At 28.0% G+C, this 20,685-nt stretch overlaps 2 protein-coding genes across 5 annotated transcripts in view; both read right to left on the bottom strand.

Moving 5' to 3' along the window:
* Positions 1-11,364, bottom strand: part of LOC107164121 (kinesin-like protein CG14535) — a 181,940-nt gene extending 170,576 nt beyond the window's left edge. For all 4 annotated transcript variants that reach the window (XM_089220104.1, XM_089220107.1, XM_089220106.1 and 1 more), the window contains exons 1-2: positions 11,110-11,364; positions 1,645-1,820 (exon numbers count right to left, since the gene is read on the bottom strand). In XM_089220104.1, the coding sequence (XP_089076230.1) occupies positions 1,645-1,820 (176 nt within the window). In that variant the 5' untranslated portion in view covers positions 11,110-11,364. The remainder of the gene's footprint in view (positions 1-1,644; positions 1,821-11,109) is intronic.
* A 2,262-nt stretch (positions 11,365-13,626) lies between these two features.
* LOC107164120 (uncharacterized) lies at positions 13,627-20,421 on the bottom strand. Its single transcript, XM_015511817.2, has 3 exons — positions 20,211-20,421; positions 19,622-20,052; positions 13,627-14,235 (listed from the first exon to the last, which is right to left on the bottom strand). Exons 1-3 carry the CDS (start codon positions 20,419-20,421, stop codon positions 13,627-13,629), a joined length of 1,251 nt encoding a protein of 416 aa, XP_015367303.2.
* Positions 20,422-20,685: the final 264 nt, after the last annotated feature.

Below are 20,685 nucleotides of genomic sequence, written 5' to 3'. Positions count from 1 at the left end.
GCAGTGATTGGCTCAACCAAAATGCTTATCACGTATAACTAGTAAGTATAAGTTATAAGTAAATGTCATGTTATATAGCAGATACGAGAAACTAGAATCTAATCCTATTCAAGTCAGATGTTCACAATTATGTAGGTATGAAATAGTGTTAGTGAGTATGAAAATAATAGTCAAATACAAATTTGAACTGAAGGAGGGTTTCCATTATACGCGTGTACCATAATGTAGATATAGAATAACTTAAAGGCCTCAATTCGCCTTGCATACTTACTGGCTACTTATGTACAATGTTTATATTATATAAATTTATGATTGTTCAAGTTTTCTTTTCCTACCTTTTTTTTTCTATTTAGTTAACCCGTGGCAACATAGATCATTGGGTGTAGAGAGGGTACTTTAGGATTTCTAAGTTAGGTAAGTTTTTGGTTAGTTAGTGTGTTTCGCAGAATTTATAGTGGGCACCTGTAGTATTCTGTCACGCCCCCACCCTTTTTGATAGACAGAAAATCTGTGTTTTCTATTGTTTTCAAATCATAAATGATATTTAAACAAAAAAACAGTAGGTCACCATTTATTTTTGTTAGAGAGGCTTTTGCAAACTTTCAAATAATACAATAACGTAAAAGCATTATTGTGTGTTTCGTAGGTCAGAAAACATTGGTCAGGCTCTTAAAACTTAGGCATGAACAGACTTGCTGGCAGGGGGCAGAATTTTCGTTAACACAAATCCTTGTCAATTATTATTTATATCTATAAATAAGACAATGTCTTATATTTGCACCAATTTCTATACTTTATTTGGAGAAAAAAATATCTGTTACAGGAGGGGCATCCGTATTTTACCTCTGCCGTACATTTTTACCATACGTCCATACATAATATTATAAATGTAATATTTATTGTGATTATTATTGAAATATGAATCAAAACAAATTTTAGAAAATTGCAGAGGTGATCGCTCAAACTACCTATATTGTATGGACTAGCCCTTTGTTGAAAACCTTATAAGTACAATAGGTACATAAAACCCTTTAGGTTTAGTTATAAAATAATTCAATACATGTAAAATATTTAATTTTTTTAAATTGTATAAAATATAATACTTAGGTATGTATTACCTAAACAATAATATTCAGTTGTTATATAATACCTTTATATTAACTTAAGTAACATAGGTTACATATTACACACCTATAGATCCTATAGTAAATAGTAATTTAATAACTAATAAACATTATGTTGTAACAATGTAACTTATACATATTTCACAGTTTTATCTATATGGTATACACCAATCCACCGAAGTCATATTTCATATCATATCTACCTATTCATATCTATGTTATTATAAAAGACATAGTTATTATTACTTATTTTGTTTTATTTTCGATCCTATCTATGTTGATAATTGTTAAACTGGATCCAACCCGTTTCAATTCAGTGATGATTTATGTTTTATATTTTATCTCATACCTAAAAATGTGTACGTTATTATAACTGTTATAAGGAAGTCTTGAGTCACATAATTACCGTATAATTATTGACATTCGTTGGTACTAAAATTAACTTTATGTTTAAATGTATAAATATAGAAATACAGTAATATCTATAGTGATGTATACATTAAGTTAATTAGTAACCTACCTATCTTTTGGTTGATTTGGCATAGGTGTAGGAATTCTAGGAGGAAGAACGGGTATTGGTGATGTTCTCCTCATTGTTTTTCCAATCTTGAGCCGTTTGTTTCGTCCATCTATTATTGTCGCCATGTCTCCACGACTCGGTGGCCTCCCGTAAGTCGTAATTTCCAAAGTAGCCATCTGGTAAAAAAAAAATATTTACATATTTTATCGTTAAAAATTATAAAATGAATAAAATTTTAATTAGTATTTCTTTAAGGATGTATAATATGTATTTTATGTTATATAATATTTGCAATACGTCATCTGTGTTTACTGATCTAGTCTAATCAGTAATCAGCGTAGGTACCTATTTATAAGTCTATATTATGTAAAGACTTATCTTTCATATTCTTTATGGCTGTTACTTTTAAAAATTAGTATTACTTTTATTAGTATTTTCCCTCATATTTTCTAATCTATAGCAACACAAATAGTTTCTAATAATACTAATATTAACAAAAATATATTTAGATAGCTATAGGTTACCTACATAAAACAGATTTTTTTGTAGAAAATATGAAAAACAACATTTAAATATAAGAATATTTAGAGATTTGGCCTTTTGGGAAAAATAAAAATAAAAATGTAATATTGTGATCCATAACCCGTGTTTTCTATACTACTGGAAAAATACAATGAAGAAACCTATTTGGACTTATATCAGAGTTCATGTAAATGATACCACAATAGTAAAAGTATAATATGTCAGTTACAGCGATTGTCAAAATAACAATGGAGAAGACTTATTTCCCCTTTCACGATTCGATGAGTCCGTTCCTTTTTAATCAACTATACTTCCTGATATCGCATATTTTATTATTTTTAAATTTATTTTATTTGTTCTATAATTTAAAATTTGGAAAAATATAGGTACTTTTTAATCATTGATACAAAATATACCTTTGAATACAATTCAATTATTATAATTTTTTTTTAAATGTAGGCCTTTAATATATCATTGATCATCGTAGATTAAGAGTTATGATTTACCTATGAACACAAGCACAATTTTAAATTTTATTAGGTATGATAAACGTAGACTATAATTCATAGACTATCGAACTGAAATACTGTCTAAACTTACTATAATTATAATAATATAGATTTTTAATTGTTGCTGTTATATCCAAAGTAATGAACATTATAATCATCGTGTGAAATTCTCACATACGAAGTTCTACAGCCCAATTGTAACCTATATTTCAATTAAATGACTCGTATTATAACAATTATTTTAATTTTTTCAAAATATTATGGTTGTATACATATCAAAATATAATTCATAAAAATGATTACTTCCATTATATTTCTGTACAGTAATAACAGTTTTCTTTGTTGTGTCCACCCTGAAAAAAGTTTCTTCCCAAACGATTGTTCGCAGATCGGACACATAATTTTTGGAGAGGGTGACACACTATGTGCTTATACATTATACAAATGCTCCCACCGTAGAACGAAAGAGGGTGTTTTTATCCCCCGTTCTTTGCATGTGCTGACCCTACACCGTTTTTGACAGTATAATTTATCGTATTGTGTTGATTAAAAATAATCGCGGGATTCATCGAATCCGCTAGCGACAGAAAGCTAATAGACTTACTCATCATCCGATAACTCTAAAAAGGGTTATATTATATTGTAGTTTGTGTTCTAACGAAAATCCTGAAACTTATCTCACAAATGTACAGAAATAAGTTTCAATAAAATAATATTTATTGGTACCTACACACAGAAATATGTATCTAAACCTAAACTTATATTTATTAAAATGTACTAAAAAATACTAATAGGTTTATTTTGTTTTTAAACATCTCTGCATTTTATAATGTATAATATAAAAACATGTTATCAGTATCTGATAGGCAAATAATAACCAAAGCAGGGTGATAACATTCGTAAAAGAATACTTTCACTAAACATATAGTTATAAATTATAATTCCGATCGACTAGTTATAAAAAATAAAGTCAAACCTTTGGTTAAAAAAAATCAGTTCCTTTAAAAAATATACACTTACCAAAATTATAGGTTTAATCAAACCTGATGAATTTACAAGATTTAGGTACTTGCATCTATAACACTCGAATACTCGAGTAGGTAAACCAATTCAATTGTATTCATATGCATTACACTGTAATAACTAATAACTATATTCACATATTTATAAGACGTAACTATAAGCATTCAGCATACATAATATATAGTACCTACTATAGGTATTAGCTAGGTCTTAAGGATGAAATATCATTAAATATTGCTGGACCAGAAAATAAAACGGAGAAATTGTTTCGATGTGTGGTAAGTTTAGTGTGTGTTGTATTACCTACAGTCATTGATGAGTAAGTAACAGTTTAAATTAGACTAAGTTAACCTAAGAAAAATAATATGTAGCGAAAACATTCTGTGTTATTAAGGATATTATTTCAATACATACTTTATATAACTGTTATACTAATTTGGTAAGTTGAACTCATTTTTGTCATAAACATCACATTAAATTATTATATATTTATTACATCTATAATTATTAATACCTATCGTATCTATTATAATTTATTAGTCAAATATATGCGAACTGTACATATTGGAGTTTAAAGGTTTATGGTAATGGCGAGAAGTTTCAAATTTTTCAATTAATATTTTTTCTTCTATTTATATAAAATACTAAAATTGTTAGAGAAAACAGTGTATTTTTTGTATAAATAATAAATATTATCCAATTTTGTCCAGCTTAAGCTTCAAGTAATATAGATACTTATAAAAATAAATTGTGTATATATAGATATTTTCATACTACTGTAATAATAAATTATGAGAACAATTTTATTCAATTTTCATATTCTTTTATCAAAACACTAAAATTTTAATGATGTAAATCGAAAGAAAAAATACTGAAAATTCTATAAATATGTAAAAAATATATAAAATCATATTATATTAAACATTCGTCATAATTATAATTTATAAGTGTTAAAGGTTACCTATCCAGTATTTCCGTATATAAATTATGCATATGTATTATGTATTATATTATCAATTATAATACATTTATACATTATGTATAATCAAAAACAAAATTAAGTTTTATAGAAAACTGGTGTTGCGTATATATTCCTGCTTTCAAGCTATTTTTCGTTTGTTGTTCCCAACCGTATGGAAGTTTTTTTTATATTATTTTTAAAAATATTATAGACCAATAGACTATTGTAATTGATTATTTCATAAAGATAAAATGTCACAAGAAATCTCTGAAAATTGCAATACTCATAATAAGGTTCCGGGAAAAGTTTCTTCTTCATAATATAAATAATTATGCCATTTCTAAGTCTGCATATATAGATAATGAATATTTGATAAATATACAGAAACAATGTCAAGTATAAAAAATATTACATATAATAAATTGAAAATTATTGACTCAAAACGATGTTTTTTCTATAAGAAAATTAGTTATTAATAAGATATTTTCTATCTGTTGCCTTTAGTTCAGGGATCGTCAACCTTTTCCTGAACCTTATTGGCGTGAACAACATTTCAGTGGGTAGTTGTTGGTTAGTTGTACAAAAGTACAATTATAACCTTTATTATAGACAGTAAGTCTTATATTAAATAAATCGTTATATCAATTATTATTTGAACTACCTATATTATTTTTATTTTTATATTTTTTTGATTATTATAGACCATAATATGGTAAACAATGTTAATAAGATATTATAACAAATTATTGTAATACTCATCATATAGTTTCGATAAAAGTTTCCTGTTCATATTTATAAATAATTATGCCACATCTACGTCTATAGTGGTCCATTAATATATGTATAATAAAGCAACAGTGAAAACAATATCACAGATAATTAATAATTGAGTGAAAATTACTGACAGTTTCAAGACGATGTATTTTCTATAGGAAAATCGGTTGTTATTAATAAGATTTTTCTACCTAGTGCTAATGCCTTCTAAAGTAGCTCGCCAGTATTTCAAAAGCTATAACAATATAAAATGCAATAATATAGAGCCATCATTATAATATTAATATACCCTATTAATAAAAATAATAACTGTGTTCACATATTAAAAATTATTTTGTTAAATCCAAGCTTTTGAATCAAATTTTCAGAAAATTTGCATAAAATATTAATGAAAGATATCTCTATTATTTCAAAAACTAAAAGTTTTTAATGAATATAATTGGAATCGCAACTTAATAATAATAATAATAGTTTTAAAAAGACAGTTAAATTTTCTCATGACTTATGAATATTTGAATATTTAATAAATAAAATGTAATATTATAATATTAAAATTTTATTCACAATTTTAAACAAAACACTCTAATGGACCCTGTGGGCTGACGAATAAAGACCCCTAGTGCCAATATATTTTAAAAGGCGATTTAAAATTATCATTAAATACATCAATAACGTTTATACAAGATTTTAGGTTTGGCAACATTTCAGAGCGACTAACAGGTTCCCTGAGTAAAACAGAGCTAATTGTGGAACGAAATCCGTCTGGAGTCATTCATACGCCGGTAAGTTATAATAATATCCTCGATAGGAATTTTTTCTTTATTTCTTAACCGCCATTCGTTCATAGTATTTTTATTTAGAGTATATTATTTAAGAGGGGAAACGAAACCCTTTCATCTGCGTAAAAACAGTTTGTCATAACTCATAAACATCTATCCAGCACCGACAAAGTCACAATAAATCCTCCGAGAAGAAATTAATTATGACAAGGCTACAGTTTGTTCTTATTACTCAACAAACGTGTGGGGTCACATATAAGACATATCCGACAGTAATTACAGTCATGATAAAATTGATTTACTTTGCGGATCATTTTAGATTTTCAGTCAAAATACCTAGGTAGGTACACGATATTAAGTATAGTTGATGCAGAATTTTGTAATTGTAACAATTTTAAAGATTCCAATTTAAAAAAGGAAACCTCGTCCATCTTGAAAAAAGTAGTAGATATATTATTATTTAATGAATCAATTCGCTGAATTAGAAAATAATTTTGATTTCACCAAGTACCTACCTAGGTATTAGGCATCTATGAAAGTTGTAAAAAATTAAATATATGATAAGCATTTACGAGAATAAATATATATTAAACTTATATAAAACCTAAATTAATATATATTTGTATTTTATATTTCATTACAATAATTTAATATAAAATGAAAAACAATTAATTATATTTGTAAACCTATCAAAGGCTAATGACCTTGTTGTTGAAGCCTTATTATCACTAAAAAAAAATTAATAATATGTTAAGGGTATTTGTTTACAATTTATTGTGGGCTTGGATATCATTTCAATTAAATATCTACCTCAGTTTGTTAAATAATTAAAACTAATAAAAAATTACCTAAAGACTACGATACATTGTACTATTGAACTGTATGCTGTATTGAAAAAATGTAAACGTACAATGAAAAATTAATATTATGTATTATTAATATTTTAAAGAAAAAATGTATTGAGATTAATAATTATTGACTAGTTATTCAATAGTGCACGCGTTACGATAAATAAGTGTAAAATATAAAATATCCTCTAGCCTCTTGCTTTCATTATAAATTGTAATTTATGTTTTTTCTTCCCTTCCCTCCAAAAAAAAAGAGAACGCACACTACAGTCCATTTTTCGTATTATTTTTTCACAATTTTAATGAAGGATAATAATATTAAATAAATCATTGTTTGCCTATTAAATAATAACTTTGGCATACTAGTAAATAATAATAATAAACTAAATATGTATATATTAATTTATTAGCCTATTATAAAGATATTATGTAGGTAAAGTGAGTAGTTAAATGTCATATAAACTATGTAATGTACATGTATTCCAAATTTAAATCTCCCAACCTTTAACAAAATTAAATAACATAACTAGAAAGAAGACAAAATATTATTTAGATCTAGACTCTAGACAATATGGTTGCATAAAAATATAATAATTATATTCGTAGAAACTATTTGTAAAATATATTTTTAAAATCTGTTTTACATCGTTTAATGATCCCTGGAAATGTCATTAAAATGTCGTCCATGATGGTTGTTTATTTTCAAAGCAGATGGGTTTTCATTTTAAATTATTTAAAAAATAAAATAACAATATTAAAAATACCACGACTTAAATTTAAAAAATATGTTTCGTGATTTATTTTTTGATACGAATTATATTAATCAATAGTCGTGATAAAATGCGCATATATTATCACTGGTTTTCCCGGAAAAGTACAATAGAAACGAAAAATCTAAGCCGTGCAATTTTACCCCTCGGCCAGCACACAATGACGTGGAACGTGATCCATTGTACTCTATACCATCTACCCGCTTTTCCGCTAGTTCCAATTATATCACTACTTGTCGCGTATAGTGCGTGTATTTATTACAAGTGCCGAACGACAACCACGGGGTGTCGGTAAAAACAAACAGCTGCTAGAGCACCTCCTACCCAAGGGATTGGACTCAATAGCAGTGCATGTAATCATGGCTATTATACTGAATGTGAAATAACCTCTTGCACTTTAGAACTTGAACGTACTTGCAATGTACAAAAAGTAGATGCAGATTATAATATTTTCCGCATTGAGGATAGGTATGCAAATAATAGGTATTATTATGCGCTCATTATTATCAGCAACATCATTAGCATAATATGAAAATGACCTATATACTATTCTATCGATATTAAAATTAAATATATGATTTTGTAAAAATAAAAATCGTCGACTTTTTAAAATTAATATGATAAATAGCAATAATATCCTCCGTCATCCAATTATTCATGGTTTTTAAATAATTTTCAAGACCTAGATGCAAGCTGTATCTTCTTAGCCATTTAAGTATACATTACACTGTGAAATTGCAACGCCTATTAAAATATAATATTATGTTTTAAAAAAAGGGGGGGGGGTCTACTTTAAAATGTCAAATCTAAATATGATAGGTACCTAGGTTCTAGATAATATTATATTTATGAATTAGTATTTTGAACTTCTGTAGCAACACTTGGGTAGGTACAACTAATTTATGTGTAAATGTATTATTACCAACAAATACACCACCTACCATGCACCTAATGCTCGTGTACATTGTGAAGAATACCATGTATACACTATACGTTTAGTGACTACATCTGCCTATATTAAAAATACAATTTTCTGATACTTACCGAGAAAGTATTATATTATACTTATCTATAGTGTTAGTTACCATTTGTATAATATATAATATTAATATTATGTTTTTAGGTTCGATTTTTCACGAATCAAATAAGTTATTGGTTTTAAGTTTTAACATACCATGTGTATGTTCATATCTTGTCTTGAAAAGTTATTTTATATTTCTGTGTCCCAATCCATCTAAATATACAGTTTAACTCTTTACTCTATAGCCCTCCCCTCACTTTCTCTTTCCCTCTCTAGGTTTATATATTATATATATATATATGTGTGTGTGTGTATGTAATGTCAATCGAATGTGTATTATATTTACATTGCAAAGGATCATACTAAGCGTTTGTAAGCATCTAAAATTATCTTTATTTCCTGCAGACAGATTCAAAAAAACAGTACTAAATCCCAAGGTTCCTATTTATTAGGAATACATAATATTATTGTGAATGGTAATATTTTTAAACTACTAATGCAGTAGATAATAGATACTATATAATAAATAACACTATACTTATCTTATATAGACCATCTACATTCTACAGTTGTAGATGTAAAATCATCGAAATTCCAAATAGATATGTACAAATGTATTATTATTTACTGTATTTCGGGAATTCGATTTAGTTTCAGCTGTTTTATGAACTCACGAGTTTACAGTTGTAATATTGTATATATTATTTATAAAAATGTTTGTATATTTTGACATTGTAGGTATGCAGACAATTTGTTTATATGATTCTACAGGCCTCGCGTACCATTGATTTAAAAAAAGAAGAGAAAAAATCACCAGATTTTATTACATAAACATATACTTCCTCATTATATATTGGACATTCTATTTTTTTCAGCACATTATATTAATTTTCAAGCATATAAATAATTAATACTGCATTTGTATTAATAATTAGTATTGCTATTTATTTTATTACAGTTTTTAGTCCTTAAATTAGATTTTTTCGAAATTTGTTTGGTGTGTATTTCAAAATGTAATTGAAAACTCCAAAATTAAAACATAGAAGTAATTGTCATCATGTAATAAGTATATCTATTTACATATTCGGAAATCGTATACTTTTTTAACTACTAAGTTCTATAGGTACCTACTATTATTTACTTATATGTAACTACCATACATATTGTTTTAATATTTAAAAAATTTAATAATTTAATAATTGTCTAACTTTTTTCTATATTTTTTATCATTGCATCAAAGTGGATTAACTCAGCTCTTTTAAAACAAACTGATATTGTGTAAGAAAAAAAATTTAATGAATAATATTTATTAAAATCTATGTAAAAAATGATTCAAGTGTACTTTGATTTTTTTATAAAATACTTCTAGGGTGTGATAAATATATGTAGTTTAACATGAAAGGTTTTTTATCATAAAAGCTGAGTCTAGAAGAATAATTGTTGTATATTCATATGATTCTTTTTAACAACTCTTTTGATCTCGTAATGCATTTCTCGCCTTTGAGAAATATAAGATAAGTACAAAATATCGAATGAATTACATTATGAAATTATATATGATATAGAGGACAAAACAATTTTCTTTATTACAATTTTATAGGTTTGTAAATAAATTTAATAATTATAAGTAAAATTTAAAAAATGTACACATTGATAAATTAAGTTAAATAATAAATATAAGGTATAGGTACTATACCTATTATACTATACATAGTAAATTATAGTAACATCCAGATAAACAAGCGAGTTATTTATAAATTAATTAATCCATACTGAAAATCTGATTTTAATCGTATAGTTTATGTGGTTTACTGGTTAGTGGTTTACATTGATATATTGTTGATTTTTAGAACAAGAACCTTATATTATTATTTATCATAGCTGATATAGCTGGTATAGTTGCCAATTAGTACTTACCTCAGAATAATTCTTTAGATTCCTAGTCAATTATTTCTTTTTCATAAATTAAAATATGTACCTACAGATTCAATACTATGTATCTACTATCTACAGTTTAATAATGTAACCTATATGATATAGTTATTACTTATTAACATTCTTTAGTTCGAAGTATACTTTCATGTAATAAAAAAGTACGCTCCAACGTCAATTTCTATCATAATGTTCTATCCGATATATTTATTTCTTTTTCTTTTTTTTTTTGTTATCATATAATACATAGTATTATTTTTATATTTATATTATACGTTATATTTATCACATAAATACTATACTTATAATTTATAGTAGGTACATACTTATTATTCAGCTTTTACGTCGGACGAATGTATAAAAAATACAATTCAACGATTAAGGACATTACGATGGTTTTTCGGTTATGGACATCGCATCGTATAATGTAAGAACATAATCCGAACCGCATACACGCAAACTGTAGTTTTAGCATTTCATTATAATCATGAATTACCAGATGATATATTATGCAGAAAAATCGCGGTCGATCGAACGAATAACACACAAGCGCGAACACGAGACCGCACACACGCACGACTGAAGGAAACGTGCGTGAAGAGCTTCGGTTCCGCAGGAAACAGCAGCAGAAAGCGGTAGGGATTCAAAATATCCCGTTGTACAGGGTGGCCACCGTCGAAACATGACGTATACTGCAGACTGCAGTATGGTGATCGGTTGCGATGTATACCAATACCACAGTACCGGATACCTCCTAATATCACTACCTATGTAATAAAATATTATTACAAAATGATGGTTTTATTTTAAAAAAAATTTTAAAAATAACACTCAATATTACTGTAGCCACGGAATTATTAAAACGCCTACAAACGAGTATACGCATAAATTCAGTTTATTCATACATTACATATAAATTATAATTTGTAGGCCATATAGGCACGACTAGAAAATTTTAGCAAGAACATATTTTTTGCTATAGGTCTTAAAACATATCTTCAACTATATAACACAGATTTGTTTCACACTTTCCTGGACTATAGTGTCATATTTGAAATTTAATTTAGCTGAGTTTTTGCATATTTATGGTTTTTACTTTTATACAGATATTTTTTCGCTAATTTTAGGTAAATCATCATTTAAAAATGGATACAGATAAAAGTTTTATTCCTCATAGGTACTTCTCAATTTTTCATATTACAGCACATATTTTGGCATATTTAAATGTATATTAAAGTGGTAAAAAGTAACGTTTCAATGCTATAACTTCCGAGCCCTACCTATGGTTTATAATTAATTCGTAAACTTTTTTTAAGCGAAAATTGTTGACAATTTTAACGACATATACAAATTACCTAAAGGTATACCGTATCTACTAAAATGATTTATTGCTATCTGGCTAGTGGCTATACCTAAAGGCTATTATAGCATATAATTGTATCTCGATTGATTCAGATTTTTTTAGGATTGCGGTTTATATAAATTATAATCAATATAAAATACGCATTAATAGATGTGATTTGTGTTAGCTATACAATCAAAATAAATTAAAATACACTGCAATAAATGTATTTATATTTTCCAAGCAATAATACACTAGCAATGAGTAAAATAAAAGCATAAAATTAGCTCAAAGCAGATTATTAAGTAACTTATTTTTGTAAGCTAAATTATTTTTATTATTCTTAAATACCTACCTACTCTTCAATAAATCTATAACACTTTTACATCATTTTCATCAATAACAAAATCATTTATTTTATGAAATTTAACTTAGATGAACGTATAATATAGCTTTTTTCATTATCTACAACCAATTCGTTTATTTTTTTAACATACCGTATTTATCATATTATACCTAGTTAAAATATACAATAATGTTCAAAATAAAAAATAGATCATTTGTATCAATACGCATTAGGTGATTTATGTTTCGAATAAAAAAACATACTATTAATTACTATAGCGTATAAATCATAGCCTGCTAATTGTTATTGTTTCACGATAACCAATTAAACCAAAACTTTAACGATATAATCTTTTTATGTAAGACAAATATCAGTTATAACAAAGGTCTAATTAATGCAACTATTTTTTCGAGCATTTTTAATTTTGGTAGTTATAATAAACTTAACGAGTTTATGATAATACTGATAACACGAATAAGTAATTAGTACCTCGCTTGGGTACCTATACCGTTTTATTACATGTTAAAACATAATATTTTTAGCTCAATATACAATTTGAACGTAAATATATTTTTATAGAAAATATAAGTATGATGATTACTTATAGTTTATAATGATAAGTACCTATCTTATTCTTTATGTCAGACATTGGGTAATCGTAGGTATAACATTATATCGTACAACGTGGATATAATACACTAAAATGGTTTATGAAAAGACAAATGCATAAAACTGAATTTCCGTTGTAGAGAGCAGAACAAATGCAAACCATCTGTCCAATTAAAAGAGCATATTACACATAACCCCCGCTGGCTGCCATTTTATTGTTCCGGATTTCGGAACCCTAATTTACAACAAATACTAGCCGTCTAAATATTAAAACCCTTCAGGTTCCTTATTCCATCATGAAAACAATAATTATATTATATTTAAATCGCTTCAACTCTAATGTCTTAATATGTTTTTTATCAAGACACTTCACCATTGATTTGAAACCAAAAACAAAGCTGATGATTTAATCGTGTGATATTTTTATTCATAAAATATGATCGTTGTTAGATATTATAGGTATGTAATACCCTACGATAGTAGCAACCACACCTATAACGTATAATAAAATTAAATAAATACTTTTAAAATGGTTTAAACCATGTTTCAAAACGTGCTATCGACAAGGTTTTCGGTCATCGTCCGCGGTCGGTCTTCAACCAGAACACTTAACACGGCCAGCCGACAAGCGTCGCCAACCAAACAGCGTTCGCCGCTGACCAGTCGCCTGAGTAGATGGCCGGCGAGGTGGACGCAGTCGTAATCACTGTGGTCCCGATGGACGGCGATCAGCCCTTCGGCCACGCGCTCCATTGCGTCGCCATCGACACACTTTTGCCATTCGTTAGCGGCAACGGTGGCCTCGTCGTCGATCAGCCGTTCACATAAATTAGCATACGCCTGAAACGCGGCCACCGCCGTACCGTCCACGACTGCCACCGCCGCGGCCCTTAACAGGCAACCGCCTATGTGGCTGACTACTCTTTGGCGGGTCTGCCTCCTCGCTTTCGGTCCGCACGCTTCAAAGTACAACGCTGAAAACGTCCGGCACAGCGACGGCACGTCGGCCGCGGACGCCGACCACTGGTCGATAGCGTTGTCCACGAAAAACGCGCCCAAGCCGCTGTCCACTTCGCGGATGGCCGTTTCAAAGCACTCGTGCAATCTGCCCGCGTAATGACACAGCTCTTTACTCTTCAGTAATGGAGACAACACCTGCAACAGTCAACGGCATCGCTATATAGGTAAGTATACCAGCGAGAATTCGCAGAAGTATTATGCGCACTGCAATGGTAAATATTATAATGACCGTAGTTATACCAGCATAGCTAAATACGAATTTAAAGTTAAAAATTATGGCTAAAATGCACTTTACCACGCCCCTCACGAATTTCGATTTTTTTTTTTTAAATACGTGTTTTTCAACGCTGATTTCGAAACTGTTTGAATTTTTGTGCGGAAACCATTATTTTGGAAGTTTCGAAATCAGCGTTGAAAAACACGTTTTTAAAAAAAAAAAAAATTGAAATTCGTGAGGGGCGTGGTAAAGTGCATTTGTTCCAAAATTATTCAGTTGTGTAGTTAATTTATTTTGAACAATTTTTTACAACCAAAAACAAATTGTGCGCAGTGCATTACCCTCAAAAATACACGAAAACACGATTTTCCCATGTCCACACTACGGTAAAGTATTACGGGATAACCCCTAGCACATAATTGTCTAAAATTAAATAGGTACATAAAGCTGAATAGTTTATAATATTAAAATTAATGTAATCATTTTGAAAGTTAAATTCATACGTCAGTGTTGAAGTCATAATGAACCTTAATTTATATAGTTTAACCGAATATTACATTCGTATGTATCAACAGCCGATTGATTAAGAAGGGAGATGATGATTTTCAAATTTTTCAAAATATAATATATAAGTACATATACATTTAAAATTGACAACATTTTCATTTAGAAAAATAAGACTTCGATTTTCAACTTCAGTATCTTTCCGTTGAAAAAGTGAATCTAGTTGGCGCTTTCGGGAGGTCAAAATTTAAAAATCACAGTAGTTTATAAAAGCACCAAGAAAAAATTTATGAAATGCAGGAATTTTTATGCAAAATTGATTTTCTACTAAATCGATTTTAGTTTTGGATGTAACTAAAACAAATTACCATAGATACATGATATTTTCATTAAATGTTTACATCAGCTTTTTCTAAACACCGTAAAATTACATCAAAATATTTTGACTCATATTGAGCAAAGATTTTGGTTATGATAAGTTTTGTTTTAATTTACCTATGTCGATAAAAAAATTTTCACTTGGTCAAAAAACTTGAAAATTGAATAAAATGTTCCACATAAAACTTTTTTAGTGAAAAAAAAAAGATGAGTGTAAATCCAGAATAATTTTTTATTAGCGACTTAATTTAGAATTTTGATCATATACTTGAAAATCACAAAAATTTACAATGTATTTAGAGTTGGAATTGAGATTTTCATGAAAATGTTTCAGTTCAAAATTTAATGTAAGATTCCTCCTAAGTTTTTCTACCTTTATCGAAAAAACATTGTTTACCAGAAAGTCAAATTAAATTGTTATGAGTATTTGAAGTTCAAATTTTTGCAACATTGAATCAATGTTTTTTTTCTCCGAAAACATTAGTATACCGAATATTTATAGCCTATACATCATTAACTAAAAAATTATAACATAAATTTAAAAAAATTATTTGTATTGTTATTACTTTATTAAATTTGATCATTAGGTTATTCGAAGAAATAGTGAATTATTGAAAAAAGGATTAGAAATAATTGGAATTAATATTACAAAATAAAACGGTTGTTTCATATTAGTTAGCAAATACAGAAAAATTTTCCGAAATGGATAAAGACATTGAAAGTTATCTTGCTAATAGAATGACGCATGTCTATATTATATACACTTCTACTTTGAGTCGAATATACTAATAATTGCTGGAAGTCATTTGATTGGAAGTACGTCTTTATTTTCATTCGTAGTTTTATCTAGTTTATGTGATTTTCCCGTACTAGACATCGAGTGCCTAAATTATAGTGTCTTATACTGTATAGCATATAAAGTGAAATTTAAAAAAAAAAAAAAAAATTTATTTTTATAAACATTATATTGGTCAATAGTTTATAAGTAATTAGTAATTACCTACTGATATTTATTATAAATGTAATGAGAACTTACAAATTTAATTGTGCTGGTAAGTTTATTTATCAAATACGAATAGATACAAGTAAAATAATATAAATATAAATTAAATGTGCAGTTTTAAAAGAGTGTAATAAAAATTAAATTGTTTGACTTATTTTATGTTAATATGTTGGAATTATCAATATATTATTATAATAATATATATTATATAAGACTTAAGTTTCATCTTAAGACCATACCAAAAAACCTAGACACATCTAAAACAGGTATTAAATTTTTTCTTACATATTTTGTGAAAATAGAAAGTCTTACAAGTCTTGTGCAAGACCAAGACCAATATTTTGAAAGTCTTGATCTTGGTTTTGTTTTGTTTTGGTTTATCATCAATAGACCTAATAAGCAGTTTATGGGGAAATCAGTTCATGAGCTTGGTCCAAATTACCAAAATCCAGTTTAGATTTATATGGCCACCTAAACCGATGAAATGTTTCATTATTAGGTTTAAATTGTATATTTATTGTCATATATTTTGGTATCATAATTTTTAATGTATTACAATTGCAAGTTCCTAAACAAGTGCTAATGGAGTATGGACTACATCTACATTCTACATGACATCAGAAGTGGTATATTATATTTTATAGTTTTATGTATATATTATAAGTTATAACTTTGATTCTCGGTAGATAACCACTAACTGCTCGTAAATTCTATGCACCCTCCATCACGTAGTATAATTTGTACCATAAAGAAAGATATACCTACACGGCTACACTATAATTATATTTTAAATTGTTTAGTCAGTAAGTAGCTGATATATGGTACTGAGTACTGGTTACTATATTATATACACATATAATTAAATTTTTTTACCTCGAGCGGATGGTTGAGAACATTGCAGGGCTTTTTATTACCTATTGGATATAAAAATAACTTTTTAATAACCATAATGCGTACTGTTCTTGCTAACATCCAGGAAATATTATTTCCGTGCTTATAATATATACTAGGGGGAATAATACTGTTTCGGTAGACCATTAGGTACTTCATTAGATATTTTTAAATAAAAGCAGTGGAATTCTGAACACAATACATTACATATTTCTTATTACATTCGCAATTTTAACAATTTTTTTGCATAATTGAAGCGTTTTAAACTTCATAATAATGTTTGTGACACTAGAATCACCAATAATTAAGTAATAATAACAAATTAAAATATTGTATTTAGGTAGGTAACTACCTATATTATTATCTTACATTTATGTTGGTAAAAACTAAAATTGAATATAATTGTTACGTGGAATTAAAAAAAAAAAAGTTAAGTTGGAATACGTAATCAGAATATTACCTATAATATACCTATATTGCCAATTTTATTTTAATATATTATTAAATCAGGAAAATGTAATTTTTATTTCATTAAAATCATAAATTCATACTATATATTATAATTACAAATATCAAATTCAGTCTTCCTTTTTTAAGCTTTTAAACCTAAACTTCGGAACCAATTTTTACAAATGTTAGTTTAAAAATAGGTAGGACGTTTGAGAAAAACATAAACTACTTTTTGTCTCGAAACTTGAAGGCCATATGGGGGATTGTGAAATCTACTATTTTTTTGTTTATATATAAAGTAAAATTAAGTATAAATTTACTATTGACTAGTTACCGTCTAAAGAGTAGTTTTTATAAATCGATTGAGCCATCCACGTCCATTGCGTATAGTATTGCTAGTCGATTTAAAAACGGCTGTATGAACGGTAACGTAATAATCACGGCGGTAAAACCATTAAGGATTCAACGGCAAAAATACCGGAGTATGGCAGACCTTAAGAGTACCAGATGGTACCTTATTGTATAAACATCTCGTCAGAAAATGTTCTTTTTGAATTTTTTATTCGAATTTCTTTACAATATTTTTCTAATCTCAAACTATTTTGTTTTTAAAATTATTTTATAAATTAAAATTGTTTTAAATCTTATACTGATTAATATGTTATACTGATCGCATGCCAAGAGATCAATTAGTTGCATGTTATGACTATTTAATGTATATATTTAGCTAGAGGGTTGAATACATAATGGCTTTCTACTTTAAAGTTTTTAACACCCCAAAAACAACCAGACAACATTGACACATTAAATCCGATCTGCCGTAGATTGGATTATGTGAAAACGATAAGCATGGTATAACTTTGAAACTTTAGAATTAGAAATTACACACTTATACGTATACGCATCTCACGGGGTTTTAAATCCACCGTAGGTGCATTATCTACTTAATAATATAATGTTCAAATGATCATAAAACTTTAGTCCTTCATCTCTCAGGCCCTCCGTTTGGCACGAGCAGCGGTGTGCATGATAGGACTGCTAGTATTGTGTATATTAGATTTCAGAATTTTTTTAATGTACTATGTTTAATCATAGATATATATTACCTACCAATGATAGTGAGATCTATACAAGGTGATTTTTTTTAATCAATCAATTTAGATTGAAGTTATTACAATACAAAATTGTTGAAGAATTATCTTTTAAATGATAGGAAATAGTACACGTTAAAATTGTCAAATTCCATAACATAATGTTTTTAATAAAAACGTCAATACATTAAAACCAAACGATAGTCGACGGGCGCATCAATTAGTCATATATTATCTATAATAACCTACACAACTTTTAAAGTTATATAAACATATAGTTGACTACCGAGTGACACGATAGTATATAGCTATATAGATCGAAACATATTACAACTCGGCTGATCAAAAAATACTTACAAAAACATATCTAATAAATTTCCGGCAAAGTAACCGTTTACCTTTAAACGAATTACTTCATATACCGATATACCTAGATAATAATATAACACCAGTGGCGTGGTGAATGGGTAATCGAGAGATGGTCGACCCTCGATTTTTTAAGGGGGAGTTGGTGTGTAGGTTGTAGGGAAGACCCGGGCAAATCGAATACGCCAGGCAAAGTGAATAACGTTGATAACTCATTATCTGTTTAAGAATTTGAAATATTATATAGCATATCGGTAGCACTGTACGCAGTACGCTGACATTAGGGCACGAATTAAGATATCTTAGTTCGTGATTAGCGAGCAACTAACTTGGTAGGTAACGGTTTAATATACTCAATAGCCTATATCTATACTCGTGATAACGGCAAAGAATTTAACCGCGAATTAAGATATACTGCACGGTCTATTTCATAAGAATGTTGTACAACTATAAACCCTATTAGAATATATAGAGCAAAGTAATTTCTTAGAAATCTACGTTGGTAGGTGGATACTAGATGGGTAGTGGGTATCGAAAAATGTACTTGCCTCAGATAATATTTGAGTTCACCACGCCACTGTATAGCACTGCTATAGCAATACCGTTTTATTGTTTTACAACCTTAGCTATCATCGGCGACTCGACCAATCTGTGACATATTAAAGTTATGAACAGTTCCAGCAATTCTTTAACGCCCGTGTTAATTGACATTTGCAGGCCGTAGTCTAAGAGAGAGTTTATAGTTGCTTGAAGTATGTATTTTTTCAGGTACATAGCTTTCTTAAACAGCAGAAATAATATCTCTATCACGCAATCTCTTTCAGTTTCCACACAACTTTTGTCCATTCGTCGCATTAAAGCGTTAATGAATGTTTCGTCTACATATGGCATTAGCTTTTCTTCGTCAAAACCACTTAAATTCAAAAATGCCGAAAACACCTTGTAGACTGGATATAACTGCTTCAATTCCCACATCATTTCAGTGTTGATTTCGTCATCGGGTGTAAACGAATGCAGTGGTGCATGCCGAAATACGTTTTCGACAAACATATCTTAATTTTTTTTTTTAAACAAAAATAAATTCAATATTGATTTAAAGTTCAAGAAAAAAAATCATATTTCAGCATGCTTAATATATATATAAGCACTCTACGTTTACATAAAGATACAATTATTTTCTTTGAAATAAAAATTATATTAATAAATTCACCACATATTCCTTTATAAATTGCAGACTGATACGAGCTATCACTTAAGTTATCGTCAACCCATATCGTGGATAATTTATTCAAAGTGTTAAGCTTATATTTCAGGTCTTCGCCATCGATCATCGTAGGTACAGGAAAATATTTTGAAGATGACTGAAGCATGTGCAACACAATCAAAGATGCATCTATATCATCAACATAACAGTATGTCATATTATGTTAATTTTAATCTTCGATTTTTAATTGGCTTTAAAACTTTATAATATTTATTAATTAAAAATGAGTTATTAAAAAATCACTTATTTATTTTTAAATATTACTTTTTCTTTTATGTTACTATAGCTATATGTATAGTAAATATATTACAAGGATTAAGCGATAAAATTAATGTACTTTATACAACTAGACAAAACTGATTTTCTTTAATTATGTGAAAATATAGAGCTTCAAATTTCAATAATTATTATCAGACCATAT

The sequence above is a fragment of the Diuraphis noxia genome, unplaced genomic scaffold, assembly GCF_037042655.1.
Source record: "Diuraphis noxia isolate RWA-SAM2 unplaced genomic scaffold, SU_Dnox_SAM2 contig0002, whole genome shotgun sequence".
NCBI classification, from domain to species: Eukaryota; Metazoa; Arthropoda; class Insecta; order Hemiptera; family Aphididae; genus Diuraphis; species Diuraphis noxia.
This window is presented reverse-complemented; position numbering and strand designations above follow the sequence as displayed.

What these genes read in the sequence shown, in the direction of transcription:
- LOC107164120 (XM_015511817.2), bottom strand. Translation starts at nt 20,421, where the DNA reads ATGACATACTGTTATGTTGATGATATAGATGCATCTTTGATTGTGTTG. An exon ending in AATTTATAAAGGAATATGTG is followed by an intron (nt 20,053 to 20,210) that starts GTGAATTTATTA and finishes AAAAAAATTAAG; the next exon opens with ATATGTTTGTCGAAAACGTA. An exon ending in AGTCGCCGATGATAGCTAAG is followed by an intron (nt 14,236 to 19,621) that starts GTTGTAAAACAA and finishes TGACTGTTGCAG; the next exon opens with GTGTTGTCTCCATTACTGAA.